Below are 20,196 nucleotides of genomic sequence, written 5' to 3'. Positions count from 1 at the left end.
ATTCTCTTCCTCCATAGGGTCTTGGCTCCAGAGAAGCCTCACACAGTGGATCTCTCCCAGTTTTGCCCTCAAGCCTCTCCCCATGTCTCGGGTGACCTGCTTATTGATTTTAAGTTTGATGTCTAGTCCCATTATTCCACCTGTCAGCCTGGACTTCACTGTCCCTTGCTCCCTGGGGTTATGCCTCCCAGGAACCCAGATTCAGATTTGAGAAGCCCTGGCCATTCTGCCCCTCCCAGCTGGCCCTGGTCCTGATCCGTGGGCTCCCTGCTGGCAGAGTGGACAGAGCAGGTGCGTTATAGAGATTGGACAGATTGGTCTTACGTGGCTTCTCAATGTAGATTATTGCCCTTTCGCATACCTTTCAGTCAACTCGAAGGAGCTCTTTCTAAGTGGACAAGTTACCAGGATGATGTTCGACAGTTTTCCAGTTGGATGGACAGTGTGGAAGCCAGCCTAAATGAATCTGAAAGGCAATACGCGGAGCTGCGGGAGAAAACAACTGCTCTGGGAAAAGCCAAGGTGGGAGCTGGATTTCAGATTCCATTTGTCCTCTGGCAGGCATCTTCAGAATGCTTGAGTTACGTAAAAATATGACTACCCGTATGCTAGGGCTGTACACGTAGGTAAACCGTATTATGGGCTTTTACTATAATTTCTAATGGTTTCTTAAACCAGACTTTTGTTTGTGATGATTTTATTAGTGAGCGAAAATCTTCTCTTCCAGGAAAACTTCATTGATGTTCTATGATACATTTAAAATTTGGCAACTTGTAATATCTTTAGTATCTTTAGCCTGCTCATCATTAGGAAGTAAAAATGCTTTCTTTCTATCACATCTTTTGTACATCTACTTTTGTGCATTTTCATAATGCTTATATTAGTATAGTGCTATGCATATTTTTTAAGTAAGTAGATAGATAGTTGGATAGCTAGCTAGCTAGCTGGGACATGTTCTTAAATCTTTTTATTCATAGTAGTATTCAAACATAAAATTTTGGAGACCTTTGATTTCTGTCCTTACTCCTGGGCATATTTATTCAATGACCTGTCCCACCTCAACCTTATCACGTGCAAAGTAGTAGTTATTCTTTTTGCCCCCAAAGCCTTCATATTCTGATCTTCTCGATCTCAGTTCATTTGTGTCACCCCATGCTGAATATCCTAAATTAGAAACTTCATTATCCCCAGCTCCTTCTTTCTCAACCCCACTTCGAATTAAGCATTAGGTCCTGCTGGTTTTATCTCAGAAATGTCTCCTGGCCATAATCCATCCTTCTTTTCCTAAATTGCAACAGGACTCCTACCTGCTTATTTTGTGTCTTGTCTCCATCTACTGTTACCTTCATATAAAGGTGAATGTCTCACTTTCCTGCCTCAGGGCCCCATCACCGCATTGTCTATGGGATCCGACCAGACCAGTCTTCCTCCTCTAGTTTGTAAGAATTTTAACGATCTCCTTTGTCATCCTCATTTCCTTCACCCTCCCACCCTCCTTCCACCCGTGCTTCAGCCTTACTGTATTTCTCATTGTTTCCTGAAAATGCCACTTTAGATGGGACGAAGATTCCATGCCTCTGCAGTCAGCAACCTTCCACTCACCTTTCTGGATTGACAGAAGTCTTTTTGCTATGATACCACGAGCACCCTAAGCTTACTTAGTTCTTCTGTTCTCTGTTGTTCATATCTCTTTATCAATTATATAGAGTATATGCTTACATATCTCTCTCTCTCCCTTAGTAGATAAAAGGTGCTTAATTTCTTTTTTTATATCCTATCATTTGGCTCTCTGTCTGACACAGAGCAAATGCTGAATAAAAGTTATTTGAATAACTAAATTGCCTTATGGGACCTATGCCAAATCACTTAACATTGCAGGGTCTCATTTATGCATCTGGAAATTAATATGATCATAATTATCTACCATGTAATATTTTTATAATGATTTATTGCCTGATTAATTAAATTATTCATCTATTCAATAAATATTGATTGAGATCTTGCTACATGCAGGCATCGTGCTCAATTCTAGATGAATAAAACAGAGAAGGGCTATATTCTGGTCGAGACACACACACTCTTCAGGGTGCATGAATAAATAAATCATTATAACTGGGGATAAGTGCCGTGAAGAAAGCAGTGGCCCACTGTGAAAGAGTAATGGGCACGGAGCTATCGCAGACTGCTTGGAGTCGAGGGAGGGACAGAAAAGTCCTCTCTGAAACAGCAGGCTTGTAGACCATGCCGAAAGGAATGTCATGCAGAGACATTAGTCTGGGGAGGAGGTGGGAAAAAGAGCAGTCCAAATGGAATAATCAGCACGTCTTCAGGCCCTGAGGAGGGGGAGAATCTGGCTCAAGAAGGGAACTAAAAGAAAGGCCACGTGTTGCTGGAACAGAGAATAAACAGGGTGAGCGCCGCCAGGTGAGCTGGCAGAAGAGCGGGATCCTGGCCACGCATTGCCATGTGGGCTAGCCTGAGGATTTCCCCTCGGTCCTGACAGCCCTGGGAAGACAATCGATACTTTGAGCTGGGGAGTGACAGGATTCCATTTACAGTCTTAAAATCTTTTATCACTCAGGCTGCTGTGTGGAGTGGGAAAAAGGAACAGAGCAAGAACTGGTGGCAGGGAATCTGCCTAGCAGGATATTGCAAAAGTCCAGTAAAAGACAGTAGCAGCATGGGCTAGGGAGTTTGCAGGACACATGAGGACAAATGTCAGCACACAGCGAGGAGAGAGAACTAATACATTTCATTGTGGCTGGAATGACAGAGAACAGGAAGGAAGGGTGACTTCCAGTGTTCTAAGATGGCCATCTGGGTGGCGTTTACTGCTTGAAAAAAGACTGAAGGAGAAGGGGATTTGGGGCTTGGTGGGGGCTGGGGAGGAATGGGAGTGGAGTGGAGATAGGGAGCTCATTTTTGGACAAATTAAGTTTGAGCTGTCAAAGTTATTTGGAATCAGTATCTCAGACCAAGTTCTGAGCCAGGTATCAAATACACATGTACACACACACTTTATATATATATAGATGGATGGGTCTATTGATCTACTTATCTATAGACAGATAACCTAAGATCACTTGTCAACTACACAGTTAAAATACCTTAATTTTAGCAGCATTACTGATATGATGGTATACATGGTAACTCCTTTATTTTCTTGGAAATATTCTCTAGTTACTAAGTGAAGAAGTGCTGAGTTACAGCAGCTTGCTGGAGACCATTGAACTCAAAGGGGCTGGCATGACAGAGCACTATGTCACCCAGTTAGAATTCCAGGATCTTCAGGAGCGATACAGAACAATCAAAGAGAGGGCCAAGGTATGGCTACCATGTTCTCTGCAGACTCACGGAACTAGGAGGGGCTAGACCTGTGCTTATTTAAAGACTCATCTATTTGCAGGAGTGATGATTTGTGAAAGCACAGAAGAACAAATGAATTTTAATACTTTAAACAGTGGCAAAACCAAGCAATAATCTTCAAATACTGTTAGTACATGAAAGTTACTGAAGGAAAATAATTCTCAATAAAAATTCCCAGAAATTAACTAATTTAAGAAAAAAATTTGGACAGCTTCATTGTGAAGACTCATAAATGTTTTAATATGTCTGGTGATGAGAGTTTTGTAAAGCAGTAAATAATCACAAATAATATTTATCATTCTTCATGTAGGCCTAACAGAGAAACTAAAAATGATTTCCAAGCACATCCTACTTTATTAGACAAAGTACATGGAAAATTAAATCCACGTTGGGTCCCAATCCTCACTTACAGCACAATATAAGAATTTCGGGTTTTTTCACTAGCAAAAGTGTGTTCTTATGACAAGTAAAGTTAATTCATTTTTTGGCATATCCATGTTACGTTTCATAAGGAATTCAGAGATCACGTAGTTAATTCAACAAAATAATCTTCAAGGCCCCTTCTCATCCTGATACTGTTTTTATATTTTTTTACATAAATCTTGACGCTTTATTCTTCTGGGAAATCATACTCCAGTGATTGAATAATCATGTTTTCCTAAAATTCCAAAAGTACGTTCTTCTAATACATCAGCACTGTGTGTAGTCATGTTTCCCTATCTTAATCATCTTAAATGCATAATAGGAAGCAGTAACCAAGTCTGAAAAACTAGTTCGCCTGCACCAAGAGTATCAGAGAGACCTAAAGGCATTCGAAGTTTGGCTGGGGCAAGAACAAGAAAAGCTTGACCGACATTCAGTTCTTGAAGGCGATGCTCACACTCATGAGACAACATTGCGGGATCTTCAGGTAAAGTCTACCTCATCTTAAAGGAAGTTTTATTCTGAACATGCAATTATTGTTTTAAGCAATGGGAAGTTAATATAACCTTGAATTGTATAAAGAGCTGATAGTAATTAAGAGAGACCTGATTCACAGCGTCCTGGGATCTCAGTAGTGTCTGCTAGTTGAGATCTTTGGTGGGCAATTTAGACAGAGCAGGACTGGGGCTCAAGGAATTTGTTCAGGTATTAAGGTGGCCTCTGACAGCAATGGCTAACGGTCTAACTTATGGTTTTGACTGGCCCACCTGCCTATTACTCCCTAAAGGATCAGTTGGAAGTGGAACTTAGCAGCAGGAGTCAATGGAACATGACATTCCTCAAAGTCAAACTGATGACACCATTGAGTTTCAACCAAAAGCTCACACACTGCTGAAGAAGGAATTAGAGGGGCTAGAAAAAGTGCTGGCATGTAGGGCAAGACAGACCTAGTGGGTAAAGTGGTCCTAACCCATTCACTTATTTGCTCATTCACATTTATTGAAGACCTAATGTTGTACAGACAGTTGTCTAGCTACTGCACATAAAGATGATTAAAATATTATTTCTGCCTTCAAGGAATTTGCTATTTAGAGAGAAATGCAGACCTATAGGCAGATCATTATGAATAATGTGTTAAGGAATAGACTAGTTCAAGGGATCTTAGGGGAACAGCTTAGAGAGCACCTCGGTCTGACCTAGAGAGATAGGGAGGGGTTAGGAAGTGCCTTTAGAAGAGACCACCAGGCACACACAGTAGAGAATGGAGAAAGGCCAATGAGACAACTCCATGTGACCAGCTGCGCATTGGAATTTACTGACAGAGTATCAGCCCGGATTAGAATTGCTTCGAGACTGAGTAGGGTATACCTATAGCTTGCACAAAGCAGAAATAGCAAGCACTGGAATGGTTATAACCAGCATATAAAATTTCTGGCTATTTCAAAAATGTGGCTATTGGGGAATGTATAATGGCAGGAGCGCAAGTTTGGGATGGGAAAGTTTGGACTCTAATCCTTGGTGGGACCTGACACTGGTTGACTTTGGGCAAGAGAGAACCTCTTGCATTCAGTGTCATCCACAAAGTTGTCATGAGGAAGGATTCAATGAGAAAAATCTAATTTAAATAATGCTCCACTCATGAAATATATATGAAGTAGAAGTGAAAGGGGTCCTAGTTTCATTAGCTTATGCAAGGATCTAATCCATTCTGTTTCAAAATAATAGGTGCTCCAGTCTGTAGCTGTTGTAATTTATTTTACACGTGTAGCTGTTGTAATTTATTTTACTAGAGCTGGCTTTGTTTTTGCTAAATAACCCCTCTCAGCCCTTCACTTCAAACTCTTGGCAAGCAGATGCCCAGCTCTCTAGCCTTCTGTGTGGGAACAGGGCCAATAAGTTACTCCTTGCCAGCAGGTGTTTGTCTTGTTCTGGTCAGAAGAAACTGTTTCCCTTCAGTCAGTAGTAGTGTGGCCCAAACTGATAGCCACCTCTCGTTTAGCCATGCATTAGTTCTTACATCGTCTTATTTTGAGTCAGCACAAGTCTTAAAAAGGAGGGAAGATGCTAGTGGTGGAAAAAGGTGGTGGAGAATCGTGAGCTTCCAACCACCCGCCGGAGCTGCTTCAGCCTCCCGGGGTCCTGCAGTGTGCACAGTGCCATGGGGGCGCCCAGCTACGTGGAGCACGTGCACAAAGTATTTTGTGTAAACTGAAGGCCTGATCTGGGTCATAGAACATAGAGATTTTAAAAACATTGTGCCATATTTTTTTCCTTCAGAGTAAATACTTGAGGCATGGGATATATAAGAATTTACCTAATACAGTGATGATTCATGTAATAGAGAAAACTGTTCTAAAATTTGGAAAGACTGCAGTATATGGGGAAGATGAATAAATTAGGGCAAGGACCAGTAAGCTACGGCCTATGGCCACAATGCTTGTATTTTCAATAAAGTTTTATTGAGTCCCAGCCACACCCATTCACTTATGTATCATCTCTGGGTACTTCCGTGCTACAGTGGCAGAGTTTTAAATAGTTGTGGCAGAGACTGGCCCTCAAAGCCTAACATGTTTACTGTTGTGTTTTTTATTAAAAAAGTTTACCAATCCTGAATTAAGAGAAAATATTGTATAAACTTAACTTTAAAAAAAACTAAGAATTTTGGAATAAAATTTCTGTCTCTGGACATTTTGATTCATATTTTACCATACGTCTTGTTCTTTTCCATTTACAAAACATTCACATTACAGAATTCTTGGAGTGGCATTATAGCTGAGGAAAAATGTATCCATTAGTTTGAACCATAAGAGATTGCTATTTTTGTAGATTAAATGAATTGTCAGACATCAGCAATTTCAAATGACTTGATACTGAAGATTTTTAAAATGATATCATATTTTAACTAAATATGTTGGTACTTTTAACATTCTTGGTGAGACTTGTTTCAACTTTAGACGATCGGATTTAGTAACACTGTGGATTCTTTAAACATTAGAAAAACAAGCATATAGCATTGTTTTGCCAGCATCCTTAAGGATATAACACTTTTCCTTTCTATAAAAATAATTTATGTTCTTCAAGACTTGATTCGTACCACATTCACAGGGTAAACCTTTATGGCTTATGCTTTGGTGGAAGAAAAGGTGTTTGCACCTGGTAGCCCCCTAGTGGGCAGGTGTGATAGTCAGCCTCCCAGGTTTGTATGCCCTGTACTCTCCAGGGCCAACTTTTCTTGACCATCACATCCGCTACAACAGCTTTGGCAAAGGATCTCTCTTAGCAAAAACAAGGGTCCATAGTTCCTTTTTCAGCCATGAGTATAGCACGGATCCCATTCAATGTCAAAACAAGAAGCCTGGGACTGTCTGAGTAGTTGATGAGCCGTAACAAGCCTGGGTTATTCTTTTAAGCAAAACCCCTTTAATCACAGTTGTTTTTGCCTGTAAGCTGAAAAGTCAAGTTTCAGGAACTGTATCTAAGATTGGGTGTGTGTGTGTGTGTGTGTACAGTTGTGTATATGTGCATTATGATTATTTTACTGGAAATATTTGAGTCTTTCCCCTGACTTGGGAAACAATGGTCAGTGTTTGGAACCTGTTTTTTGTATAAGACAGAATAAAATAGTTCTTTTCTCATGTGAAGTTCGAGCTGGCACAGTTGACTTGGGTTAGTTAACTTGTGCAGATGTAAAACATGAATGAGGCGTGATAGCCATCCTTTCCCCTTCCCCCGCAGGAGCTACAGGTGCGCTGCGCAGAGGGGCAGGCACTGTTGAATTCAGTGCTACACACCAGAGAGGAAGTGATACCATCGGGCATCCCCCAGACGGAGGATCGGGCTTTGGAGTCTCTCCGGCAGGACTGGCAGGCTTACCAGCAGAGACTGTCTGAGACCCGGACTCACTTCAATAATGTAGTCAACAAATTGAGGCTCATGGAACAAAAGTATCAGCAAGTAGATGAGTGGCTCAAAACACTGGAGAGCAAAGTGAGTGTCAGGACAGGACGTCAGTCTAGCCGGGCAGCCAAGGAGATACAGTTACATCAGATGAAGGTACAACTCCTGTAAATTCTTGATCTTTGTCAAAGCAGCAGTGACCTTGCATAGTTTGTTTCGTTAAAATATTTAGTAACTTTTTGTCCAAGATTTAAATTTTGCAAAATCTCTTTCTGCTTGCAACAGAGAACTACTATACAGAGCATTCTTCAATAGCAATTATTGAGTAGAATCTTAAATAGTCTTTACTAAGATATAATTTAATGAAATATTTTGTATTTTCTCTTCATACACTATTACCTTGTTTTGTAAAGATGCATAAATGATCGTATTGAAATCATTTAAGCGTATGGTTCTGATATGAAATTGTTCCAATGTAGTACATTGAAATAATACTTGATAATTAGTTTTATTCTAACTTTTATGCAAATTGAGTGGGCATGATCAAAATAATGCTTAGGCTTTTGGAATTTCTTTTTTTTTTTTTTAAGATTTTACTTATTTATTTGAGAGAGAGAGAGAGAAAGCACAAGCAGGAGAGGGGCAGAGGGAGAGGGAGAAGCAGAGGAGCGAAGGCAGACACTTAACCAACTCAGCCACCTCGGTGTCCCCGGCCCTTGGAATTTCTTATCTGGATTCATCTAGTTTAAGATTTATCTAACAGAAGATTATCTAACAGAAGATATATTCTTTCTTTTTTGAAAAAAGTTTGAGCCAGTGTAATATATACAGAAAAGTATTCAGACTCCTAAGGAATAGCTTTAATCATGTTATTGTAATATAATTTTTCATGAAGGTTATATAAAACACATTTTCAAAATTATATCTCAGAATAAATATATTCTAAAATACACTGAAATTTCCTATTAGGATGATTTTATATATTTTTATACTTTCTTCTTGTACTGAAGTGCAGTATATACAGAAAAGTGTCCAAATAAGACGTGTACAACTTTGATCATATTGCTGTAATACAGTTCTTCATGATGGTTATATGTAGTATATTTTCAAAATTATATCTCCGAATAAATATATTCTGAATATACACTAAAATCATTTCCTATTAAGAAGCTATATATATATATTTGTCTAACGCAATAATGCCTAAGACTGATCCTGTTCCTGCCATGTTTACGTCATTTCAGAAGTGGCACGAAGAAACCACCGCATACAAAGATGAAGTTGAGGAAGTGGGAGCCAGAGCGCAGGAGATGCTGGATGAGAACCATGTGAGCAGCCGAATGGGCTGCCAGGCCACCCAGCTGACTTCCAGATACCAGGCCCTTCTTCTCCAAGTGCTGGTGAGTGGGCCACAAGCTGCTCGCTACAGGCCAGCAAATTTCACAAGCGAAAATGATCTCCCTTGCATTAACTTCCGGTGAAGACACACATTTATCAAGAAAGGCACTGGTATAGGTCTGTAATTTACTGTCCAATTCTGTTTTTCCTTGTAAAGGAACAAATAAAATTCCTGGAGGAAGAGATCCAGAGTTTGGAGGAATCAGAGTTATCCCTAAGTTCCTATTCTGATTGGTACAGTTCTACTCATAAAAACTTCAAGAACGTGGCCACCAAAATTGACAGAGTAGATAAAGCGATGATGGGGAAAAAAATGAAGATGTTGGAGGTAGGTGCACAAGCATTGGACTTGTCTCCCAGCCTTTGCTCTTCCACACTGCTGCTCCATTCCCTCGGGCAGACACTGGGAGCATGTGTGTTCACCCCGGCCCCGGGATGAGTGATGGTCTGTGGCTCAGGCTTCACTCCAAATATTAAGTTATAATCTCCGTAAGGCTAAAAGCTGGCTTTTAGTTATTTGTGATGTGATGTCACCTGAATGACTTAGACTTGGTTGCTTATGTCTGAATTCCAGTTTGACACTTAAATTTTAAGAGAAAAAAATTATCTCTAATTTATGGCACCATGTATGTACAAAAGAGTTTTTGCTCAGATCTTTAGGAATACTACCAAGGATGGGAAGAACATCACGTTCTTTTTTAAGTCTCTGATCTGGAAATGATATAGTGATCAAGACTTGTTAAAACCTCTACTGAAGAAAAGAAAAGAAGATTCTGATTCCTGGCAGATCACCTCTTCATAAAACTTCAAAAAGGAATCTTAAGGGGAAACTCAAGAACGAGAGTTGAAAGCCTTTTCTTTAAAAGGAGAGAAATACTAACTCTATATTTGCTTCCCACTCGCTCTTTTCCTCAGGGTTTGCTAAAAGACATGGAGAAAGGCCATAGTTTGCTGAAATCAGCCCGAGAGAAAGGAGAGAGGGCTCTCAAATACTTGGAGGACAGCGAGGCAGAGACATTAAGGAAAGAGATCCAGGAGCACGTGGAGCAGTTGAAGGAACTGACCAGTACTGTCCGGAAAGAGCACATGACTCTGGAGAAAGGCCTTCTTTTAGCAAAGGAATTCTCGGATAAATACAAAGCACTAACTCAGTGGATATCAGAATATCAAGAAATCCTACACACTCCCGAAGAACCCAAAATGGAATTATATGAGAAAAAAGCTCAATTATCTAAATATAAGGTAGTGTGTTGTTACTCACTGACAAATGTGTGGGAAGGTCCTGCAGGCAGGGACTAAATGGGAGGAATGTGATTCCTGGTGTGTCGCCCTTAATGGGTGCTGGAAAATATCCTTAACATGTCCGTTCTACTGGCGGTGAGTGATGTAGATTGATTTGTCTAGGTATGCTACATCCGACTTACTTTTCCATTCAGGAATCATATTTGCCTGATATTCAAAGATTGTATCAATAAATGGAGATCTATTCTGACAGTCTGATTCAGGTACAGGGATGCTCCAGATAAGTCTTCCTGTCATCAGGATCTCACATCTATACATTTTATCTCTTTCATATAGGGTCTTTCCTTCATCTTTTGGTACCCAACGCCTATAAGCTGATCTATGGTGAATTGAAAATGAGATACCGTATTTGTAAGAAAATAAGTTCTAAGTAACCAACTGTAGCTAAACATCTTAGAAATTAATGTTTGTAAGAATAAATGGTGATATGTCAATAGCTGTATATGATATGTAGGTATATAGCTATTTCACCTGCTCAAATCTTCGAAAGAATTTGTTGAGGCTTATATGTGGAATAATTTGTGTTCTAAATTTGACCCAAATTATTAGCAATATTTTTTTTGAGAATTACAGTGTGATGGCTTACCTCAGAGCTTTTCCTGTTGGAAGTTTCCTCCTCCAGCCAGTATATCTATTCCTCTCCTTGTTTTGTTGTTGTTGTTGTTGTTGTTTTGCCAAGGGTGACAGTATATATGTCTTTGAAGGTGCCACATAAGATCACAACTGCTTTTCCCTTTTTTTCCTCCCCCCACTGAGTTCTTGATATATTTAAATAGCACTTTTAGCCTATCACAGCAAAGATGCAGCTGGAATCTGTCTTTCTAACTTCACATCCAGCTCAAGCTGCGATAAACTTCATGAACTCAAAATCAAATGATAACACCTCACTCCCTTTTGTGTTGAGTTTTTTTTTCCTCCAGTCGAAGAAATTAGGTAGAAGCCAGAAATATGAACTAGGTTAAATTTAGCCAAAGGTAATTCTTTTGCATACATCCCTCTCCACATGCAAAGGATTATTTGATGTGTTACTCTTCCTCTGTATTTTAAAACTTTATTAGCCATAAAAATTATTCTTTAATGTTTTACGTTTATTGATTTATAAAATATGCATTAGAGCTTTATTTGAGGTCCATCGTCTCACACGTTGCATGGACATATGTATATATTCACCTTGATCACAGGGATGAGCTGGCTCTTCTTTTTTTTTTTTTTCTCTTTGTACTTCAAGTCACTTCAACAAATGGTGCTGTCCCATGAGCCCTCAGTAAAATCAGTGAGAGAGAAAGGTGAGGCTCTCCTGGAGCTCGTGCAGGACGTCACTTTAAAGGATGAAATAGACAAGCTTCAAAGTGATTACAAGGACCTCTGTGGTGCAGGAAAGGTAAGGAGAGACCAGAAATTCAATAAAAATGTGCTTATTTACCAGAAAAGGGTCTTGACTTTTTTTTTTAATCTGTCAGAAACGTAAGGGCTGGTATGAGTCCGTCTTTTTCCTTTTATTTATCTGGTCATTTTAAACGGTATGATAATTATGTTTTTTCTGTCCCTAATAATTTTTTGAAATAGGTAACTGTACCTACCCTATGAGTTGCACGGGGTTTTTAAAACTATAAAGCAGGGGCGCCTGGGTGGCACGGCGGTTGAGCGTCTGCCTTCGGCTCAGGGCGTGATCCCAGCGTTACGGGATCGAGCCCCACATCAGGCTCCTCCGCTGTGGGCCTGCTTCTTCCTCTCCCACTCCCCTGCTGTGTTCCCTCTCTCGCTGGCTGTCTCTATCTGTGTTAAATAAATAAATAAATCTTTAAAAAAAAAAAATTTAAAACTATAAAGCAGTTCTGAGTAGATTTTTGGCTTGAAATTCATCTCTAATGGGCACCTGGCTTCACAGGAGCACGTCTGCAGCCTCGAGGCAAAAGTCAAAGACCACGAAGATTATAACAGTGAGCTCCAAGAAGTGGAAAAGTGGCTGCTGCAGATGTCAGGCAGACTGGTGGCGCCTGACCTCATGGAGACAAGCAGTCTCGAGACAATTACCCAGCAACTGGCCCACCACAAGGTACGCCTCATGTCTGAAGAGCCGAAGAATGCAGGGTGGCTCTAGCAGCTATGCCCGTGCGTGTGTGTGTGTGTGTGTGTGTGTGTGTGAGAGAGAGAGAGAGAGAGAGAGAGAGGAGGCCCATCTCTGGATCATAACGACTGTTCTTAAGGAATCAGGTCTGAGTCTCAATAACGTCTGATAACTGAGAACAGTTGAATTCCGTACTTCAGTGAAGCAACAACAGTTACATCCTGGCGTTCAACTTCTGAACACATTGTGGCATTTTTCCCAGCTAATATTTTTTTACCCCCACAGAATTTAATCTTTATAAAGCAACTTATCAGAGGAAGGGATTATCTTTATTTTAGAAAACTGTAGCCAAAGATAGGATACCAGAATAGTAATCAGAAAGGCTGGATTCTAGCCACTCTGTTGTTCCCAGCTAAGGGAACTTAACCTCTCTGAGTCTCCTCCTTTCGCTGTTCTGCAAGAATGATACCAATCCCATCACGCAGCTGTTGTGGTCATCACAGGCGATGATGTACATGAAAGTATTTTGTAAGCCACAAAGTATGATACTGAGCCACGGTGTTCTTATCGTTATTAATCTATATTTATAGTAATTATATGTGCCCAGTGACAGATGTCATCTGGTCACAATTTTATGGAGCAATTTTGGTGACCTTAATGGGAAACTTAATTGTAGTCATAATGTGATGACTGTCTAGTGTGTCTTGGGAAAGCCAGTTAACCCCTCTAGGCTTCAGGATTCCTTATATGTAGGAGGAAATTTTATTTAACAAATATGAATAGAGACAGGAATACAGTGTGTTCTGTTAGGCACTGAGGACATAGCCTCAGTCACCTCATGATGTAGTGGTTCTGTAACAGCTCAAAGACTAATGGTTCTTTTCAATATGGTAGATATATAATAACCATTAACCCAGCACCACCACAAAAAGTGGTCGGCTCTGGGCTACTGAGGGACCACTGGAGTTTCTCTTAAGTGTACTGATCTATCAACCCAAGAAACCTTGTGTTGGAATGTCCCACTTGTATTAGTATTGTATAGCATTAAGAAATTAAAGCTTGATTTGAGAAATTTGATTCCGCACTCTAAGTGGTCGATGAAAGTGCTCACTAGAGAACACATGTGGGGATAGTGGTGTGTACAAGCTGGAGTCAGACAGCCCCGGGTCCAGAGGCTGGGACTCTGCCATTTACTAGTTGTATGACTTTGAGCACATAATATAACCTCTCTGTGCTTCAGTCTCCTTATCTGTAAAATGAGGATAATAGTATACATTTATCAGGGATGTATATAGTTTCTGGACTATACCAGGTGCTTAATAAATGGTGCACAGCAAATATTATTTTTATTAGTATAAATACTATTCAATGTAAGTTAGATATTATATAAACATAAATTACTAATTAGGTATTATTAGATAAATTAGATATTATTAAATTAGATTAAATGGTAATTAGAATATTTTAGGTATAAATTACACCAGAATTATAACTTATAGAGCTGAAAAATATACGAACATCCTTTTTACTGGTAATAATACCGTGGAACAGATATCTCTGTAACTCTACAACTGAGATCAGCTGTGAATTTACTCTAGTCTTAATGGTTACTGCATCATCCCTATATAACCTAACCTGTTAAGCTCAATAACTCTTCCCATTAGAGTATCCCTGAAAAAGTACATCTTTTGTTAATATGGTAAGCAAGACAATTCCAAAACTCTTTCAAAAACATCATTAAACAGTGAAATTGCTTATTTAAAAACTGAAAATAGAATCATGATAACTCTATATTTCTCTCATTTTTTCAGGCAATGATGGAAGAAATTGCTGGTTTTGAAGACCGTTTGAACAACCTTAAAATTAAAGGCGACAATTTGATCAGCCAGTGTGCAGACCACCTTCAAGCAAAACTAAAACAAAATGTGCACGCTCATCTGCAGGGCACAAAGGATAGTTACTCGGCTATCTGCAGTACAGCTCAGAGGGTGAGTACCCCCGGAACATTCTAGAATGATGATGACTTAAGGAGAAAGTCTGTACAATCTAAAGATTTTTAAAAATAGCTTTGATCTTCAGTTTTTAGGTTAGTTTTGTTTTATGTCCAGACAGGAAATAAGAGGCTAGGTTTCATAGTCTCCATGTGGACACAGAACTATCATACATTTGATTGATATGATGAAGTGGTGAGTTTCAGTTACTCAGCTTTATCCAATCCCTTTACTCATAGATTATGAAAATTTTTTTAAATTTTGTTTTGCTTTTATTTGCACACTATCAATACTTCTAATTTGCCATTTATTTTCCAACACCGAAGTAAATTTATTCTGTAATTTTCACAATAATTAGTTTCTGTTAAACTCTATGCTGCCTAGGTTCTACTCCAATTCAATATTTTTATGAATTCATACAGAAATTGGATGGAGTTAGTACCAAATTTGAGTTATAATTTAATGGGTGTATTTTCACTAAAATGGAATTCTTAATGTTATAGAAATAAGTCTAAGATGAATAAGAATCACTCTTCTAACAAAAATTAGGTAAAATAAGTGAATTGTTTTTTGTTATTTTAGAATTTTTAAGCGGCATAACAAAAAGTCCATGTATTTTTGTTGCTGTGCTAGCCAGTAAGAACTGGAGATGTACATGTGACATGGGAAGAATGCTCTGTCTTCATCATGATTTGAAAAAAAAAAAAATGCTGGGTGACATTAGTTGACTTCCCAGACTTGAAAAATTCACTTTCGAAAAGTTAAGGAAAAAAAGGGGGGTGGGGGATGATGTAACTGGGTGATGGGCCTTAAGGAGGGCATATGATGTAATGAGCACTGGGTGTTATGTAAGACTGATGAATCACTGACCTCTACCTCTGAAACCAATAATATACTATATGTTAATTAATTGAATTTAAATTTTTTAAAAAGGGAAAAAAAGTTAAGAAAAAAGAGGGACAAAGTAAATCTAACAGATAATTGCAGATGATGACGCGGAGGGGGAAAGGGAGTGAAGTGAAATAAAACAGCATGATGGAGCTTTCTGGTGAGCTGCTTAGTGCCCTCCTCCAGCAGAAATTATTTCGAAACTGACTTTGTAGCAGGCAATTTCTACATATTAAGGATTTCACAAATTGAAAAAAAATTGGTAAATGTTCAAAAGACAAACACATAGCTTAAAAATAAATTTTTTAAAAAACAGATGAAATTCTAAGAACATAATCAGAACCTCATAATTAAAGTGTGTAAAAATGATAAGGAGAACAAAACACCTTTTTTCTTTTTAGTTCTGCTAGAATAAGAATAAATAAGAGGCAGTCCCAATATCAGATGAAGATGCGTTTAATAGATGACAGAGAAAAACAGAATTCAATTACTGTTTCACTTGTCTTAATAAAAAGCCAGGCTAACTTAATTTCCTTTTTTCTTTTCTTTCTTTCTTCTTTTTTTTTTAAATAGAATAGTTTGCTCAGAAAAACATGGGTATATTTCACCTTGATTTCAATGAGACACATAATAGCTTTTCAATATGTCTATGGATAAAATGGAAATTGGTTGGCTGGTGCAAGATTAATTAATTGAATTGATTAATTAATTAATACTAGAATGTTTGGATTATTCTGGATTATTATTGTCCTGGAACACAGCTTCTAAAACGAAATGAGGGCATCCAACTATCACTTTCCCTATGTTACGGTTTAGTTCCAATTTGACAGTATTCTTAAAGCAGAAGCATTTCAGTTAGAGAAATATCGGTTACCTTTCCATGATACGGTATTTTATCTTTATGTTTAGTTTCTAGCTTCAACAAAAAGTGAAGTCATTATACCTTGGGGGGTGAGGACTGCAAACCCTCCGATCTATGTTTGACGATTAACTTCAAAGATGTCATGTATTCTAACCCACGTCTACAGTTACATTAACCCCACCCACATTCTCGTCCCCCAGTCGGGGATTATAATGTGTGGATTGAGAAATTATGAATTGAAGATGGCCACTGAGCTTCGCAACATTTTTGAACTTATGCAAACTCCTTAAATGTGTATATGGTACTGGGGAATCCTGCAGGGAAAATGCATTTAATTGGATTTGCCGCTGTGTTTCACTGGGGTCCAGTGATGTTTATAGAGATCAGCAGAGATCTTCTGGAACACTCTCATAACCACAGCGTGATTGTTTTGTCTCAGGTATACCAGAGTGTGGAACATGAACTTCAGAAGCATGTTAGCCGACAGGACACTCTGCAGCAGTGCCAGGCCTGGCTCTCTGCAGTCCAGCCAGACCTAAAGCCAAGCCAGCATCCACCTCTTAGCAGGGCAGAAGCCGTGAAGCAGGTAGTAGACTCCTGAAAGTTTATGTTGTACTGTGATTCATTCGTTCAGTGAAATTTTAATAAGTACTTACTATGTGCCAAATTGTGTGCTGGCTTCTGAGGGCATAACAGTATGCATAAGGTCTGAGCTCGACTCTAGTCAGGTTCATGGTTTAGCTAGGAAGGTGGACCTGATACCGATGGTCAGCCTGGTAGAAAGAGCGTGGGCGCTGTGACCAAGACGTCAACTCTAATCACTGCTCAGCAGTGTGACCATGGGTACGTCACTTAATTTCTCTGAGCCTCAGTGGTTTCATATGTAAAGTGATGATTCTAAGTATACTTAACTTCTGAAAGTTACAAAGAAATTCAATTGTCATACAACAATGTACATGATTTGTAAACAGAAAGGAGGGGTGATTTGTCTTCCCCATGGGACATTTGTCAATGTCTGAAGACAGTTTTGTTTGTCACCCCTGGGAATGGTGGGGATGCTATTGGCATCAGCCAGGGAAACTGCTGAGCACCCTGCAGTGAAAAGGACAGCCCCTCCAGCAAAGATTTACTTGGCTTCAAATATCAGTAGTTCTGAGGTTGAAAAGCCATAGACGTATAAACCCAACAAATTCAGATGTACGGTCAACTCCCTTGTAAGGTCTTCCCCGGTTTGCCCCCACCCACCTCTTTGACCTTTAGTCCTACTGGGTCACTCTGTTCCAGTCTCAGGGCTTTGCACCTGCTGTCCCCTTCATCACCCCATGGTATGACTTTCTCCTTCCCTGACTCAGTTCTGTTCCTCAGAGAAGTTTTGGAGGTACATTCTTCCCAAAGTACCAGTGCCTCGTCATCATACTTACCTTCCTTTGTTCTGCTACATGGTGTTTATCACTACCAGACATTGCACTCCATGCTTGTTTATTTGTTTATGTATTATCTGTCTCTCTCATAAGAATGCAAGCTCCGTGGAAATAAGGGTTTTGTTCAGGGTACTGCTTTGTACCCAGTATCTAACACAGAGCTTGCATACACTCTGAGTATCTTCACAGAAACACATCTCTCTGTGTTTCTGTGTATAAAGATCCACCAGTATCAGCCTTTCTTAGGGTTATGGAAAGGGAAGAGCACTATATGAACGTTCTGTGGAGAAAAAAAGCCCAGCCATGTGCATTTTTACCAGTCTCCAGTGAATTCTACAAAAGCACAATGACCTTTTCCCTTCTGTCTCCAGAATATGCAAAAACATGTGAAGAAGCAGGCCAGGGTAGGCTACTGAACCTTTCTCTGAAACAGAAAACAAGCTAGAATGGGAGCAGAGAATCTGGAGATTATAGAAGTTTCTTGGGTATTCCCCTTCCTAGACCATACAGACTAATTACATTGAGAAGCAGCTGCTGGACAAATGGATCCCTGCCAGTGTGTTTTGAATTCCTTCCTGCAAGTCACTAATATGTGTCATTTATAACAAGGGTGAAAATATGAAGCATAGCAAGGTTATTTTTGAAAAGTCAATAAAATACTACAAATGGTGCAAATATTTGCTATCTAAATATAGCATGTTTCTCTTTTTCTCTGACAAGTTTGGTTTTTTTTCAGGTCAAACACTTCAGAGCTTTGCAGGAACAGGCAAGGACTTACTTAGATCTCCTCTGCTCCATGTGTGACTTGTCAAACTCTTCAGTGAAAACCACAGCAAAAGACATTCAACAAACAGAGCAAATGGTAAAAAAGTTCAAAAAAAATCACATTGGATTTGTCTGTTTTATTATATCCTCTTGCCTGATGTTAGATGCGAAAGAAAATCTCTCCTTGGATTATTCTCTCTATAATGCTCCTACAGCCATTATAATAGATACTGAATTTCAGCTGAATTTCAGCAAGTAAGCACACTGATACTAATGCCACTGAATTGCAACATTTAGTTCCATGGAAGTGCCAATCATTAGTGCCTCTTTCCTCTCCTCTTTCCTCCTTAATTACCGTTCTCTCTTCCTCTTCTCTGATTCTTCCACTCACATTTTTATTCTTTTCTCTTTTTTTTCAACTTTAGATAATACTTCATATAAAAATGGTTCCTGATTCTCACTTTATATTAGGGATGGCAAAGAGCATGCCATCCAGCAAGACCCTCCTAATCCACGGGCAGTGACTGAGTGGGGTGTTGAGAAGGATTCTGAAGCTGTATCTGGGCTCAGTGGAAAAATGTTGTGAGGAGTTTGTAGTACTCATCTACAGCAAATGGCAGCGCAGAAGCCACGTGTTTGCTAGTGCTGCCTTAAACTTGTCAAGGCAACACGTTTAGGTTTAAAAAAAAAAAAAGAAGACTTGGTTTTGTTATTTAATTGACTGACTATTCATGGTAGTAAAAGGATATAAAGGAAAAAAGTATTCAAGAAATTAATAATGTAGATGATAAAACAATGTAGGATTTTTTCTTTACTTTTATATCATCAAAGCAAATCTCCCTTTAAATCCTTTTGAAAGATGATATAATTCATATATCTTTTTAAAGAAATTATTTATTGAAATAAATCACGTGGTTTGGAAAACCAGGGAAACTGATCTAATATCCTAAGCATTCATTGCTTGGTGTTTTGTAAGTATCAACAAATGCACAATAGAGAACAATATAAGTCTTTTCTAGTTAACCCCAAGACCAAATTCATCAGTCAGTCAAGCAGATGTGTCTACTAAAATGCCCAATATTAAAAACCACTAAGGCAGCTCTGACCTAATAAATTTTTAAAACTTCTAGAGCTTCAAAACTAATTGAAATCACATGGCATAAGTCTTGGACATTTAAAGTCTTTAGAAAATATAAATAGAAAAAGCAAAAGAAAATCTGCTTTTCTTTAAGCAAACAAAGAATTCGTTTGAGATTCATTACAGTGTGTGTGTGTGTGTGTGTGTGTGTGCATACACATGCACATATGTACATGCATGTTGGCCTGTGTACATGGACAGCCTGAAGAATTACACTTCTGATTCATCAAACCTAAATGTCTCTATCTATTGCTGCTAAGTTTTGCCTCTGTGTTCTCTCAAGATTGAACAAAGGCTTGCCCAGGCGCAGACCTTAACTCAGGGCTGGGGAGAGATCAAGCACATGAAGGCTGAGCTTTGGATTTACCTCCAGGATGCTGACCAGCAACTACAGAATATGGAGAGGAGGCACTCAGAGCTGGAACTCAACATTGCACAGAACATGGTTTCCCAAGTGAAGGTAGGAATTAGTAGGTCTCCGGGGGAGAGAAAGGAGACTACCACCGGTGTGCGGCAGCCAATCCTTCAGCGTTAGTGTAGATATTTAAAGAATGAGATAGAATCACAACAACCTTCATTGGGTGCCAGGAAAGGACAGATGAGAAAGTAAACATTCAAATATTTTCTTGGAGCTCCAGTTAGCTACTTGGATCGAAGGACATTCACTCTGTAGTTTG

General features: G+C 39.2%; 1 protein-coding gene across 1 annotated transcript in view; it reads left to right on the top strand.

The window, feature by feature from the left end:
• Window positions 1–20,196, top strand: part of SYNE1 (spectrin repeat containing nuclear envelope protein 1) — a 442,550-nt gene that overhangs the window by 240,343 nt on the left and 182,011 nt on the right. The window contains exons 62-74 of the mRNA XM_040627972.1: window positions 369–522; window positions 3,181–3,324; window positions 4,112–4,276; window positions 7,525–7,842; window positions 8,931–9,086; window positions 9,242–9,412; window positions 10,000–10,326; window positions 11,615–11,767; window positions 12,275–12,442; window positions 14,266–14,442; window positions 16,635–16,781; window positions 18,353–18,478; window positions 19,803–19,979. Of these exons, the coding sequence (XP_040483906.1) occupies window positions 369–522; window positions 3,181–3,324; window positions 4,112–4,276; window positions 7,525–7,842; window positions 8,931–9,086; window positions 9,242–9,412; window positions 10,000–10,326; window positions 11,615–11,767; window positions 12,275–12,442; window positions 14,266–14,442; window positions 16,635–16,781; window positions 18,353–18,478; window positions 19,803–19,979 (2,383 nt within the window). The remainder of the gene's footprint in view (window positions 1–368; window positions 523–3,180; window positions 3,325–4,111; window positions 4,277–7,524; window positions 7,843–8,930; window positions 9,087–9,241; window positions 9,413–9,999; window positions 10,327–11,614; window positions 11,768–12,274; window positions 12,443–14,265; window positions 14,443–16,634; window positions 16,782–18,352; window positions 18,479–19,802; window positions 19,980–20,196) is intronic.

The sequence above is a fragment of the Ursus maritimus genome, unplaced genomic scaffold (assembly GCF_017311325.1).
Source record: "Ursus maritimus isolate PB19 unplaced genomic scaffold, ASM1731132v1 scaffold_13, whole genome shotgun sequence".
NCBI lineage: Eukaryota > Metazoa > Chordata > Mammalia > Carnivora > Ursidae > Ursus > Ursus maritimus.
Note: the sequence above shows the minus strand (reverse complement) of the source record. Positions and strands in the feature narration are given on the sequence as shown.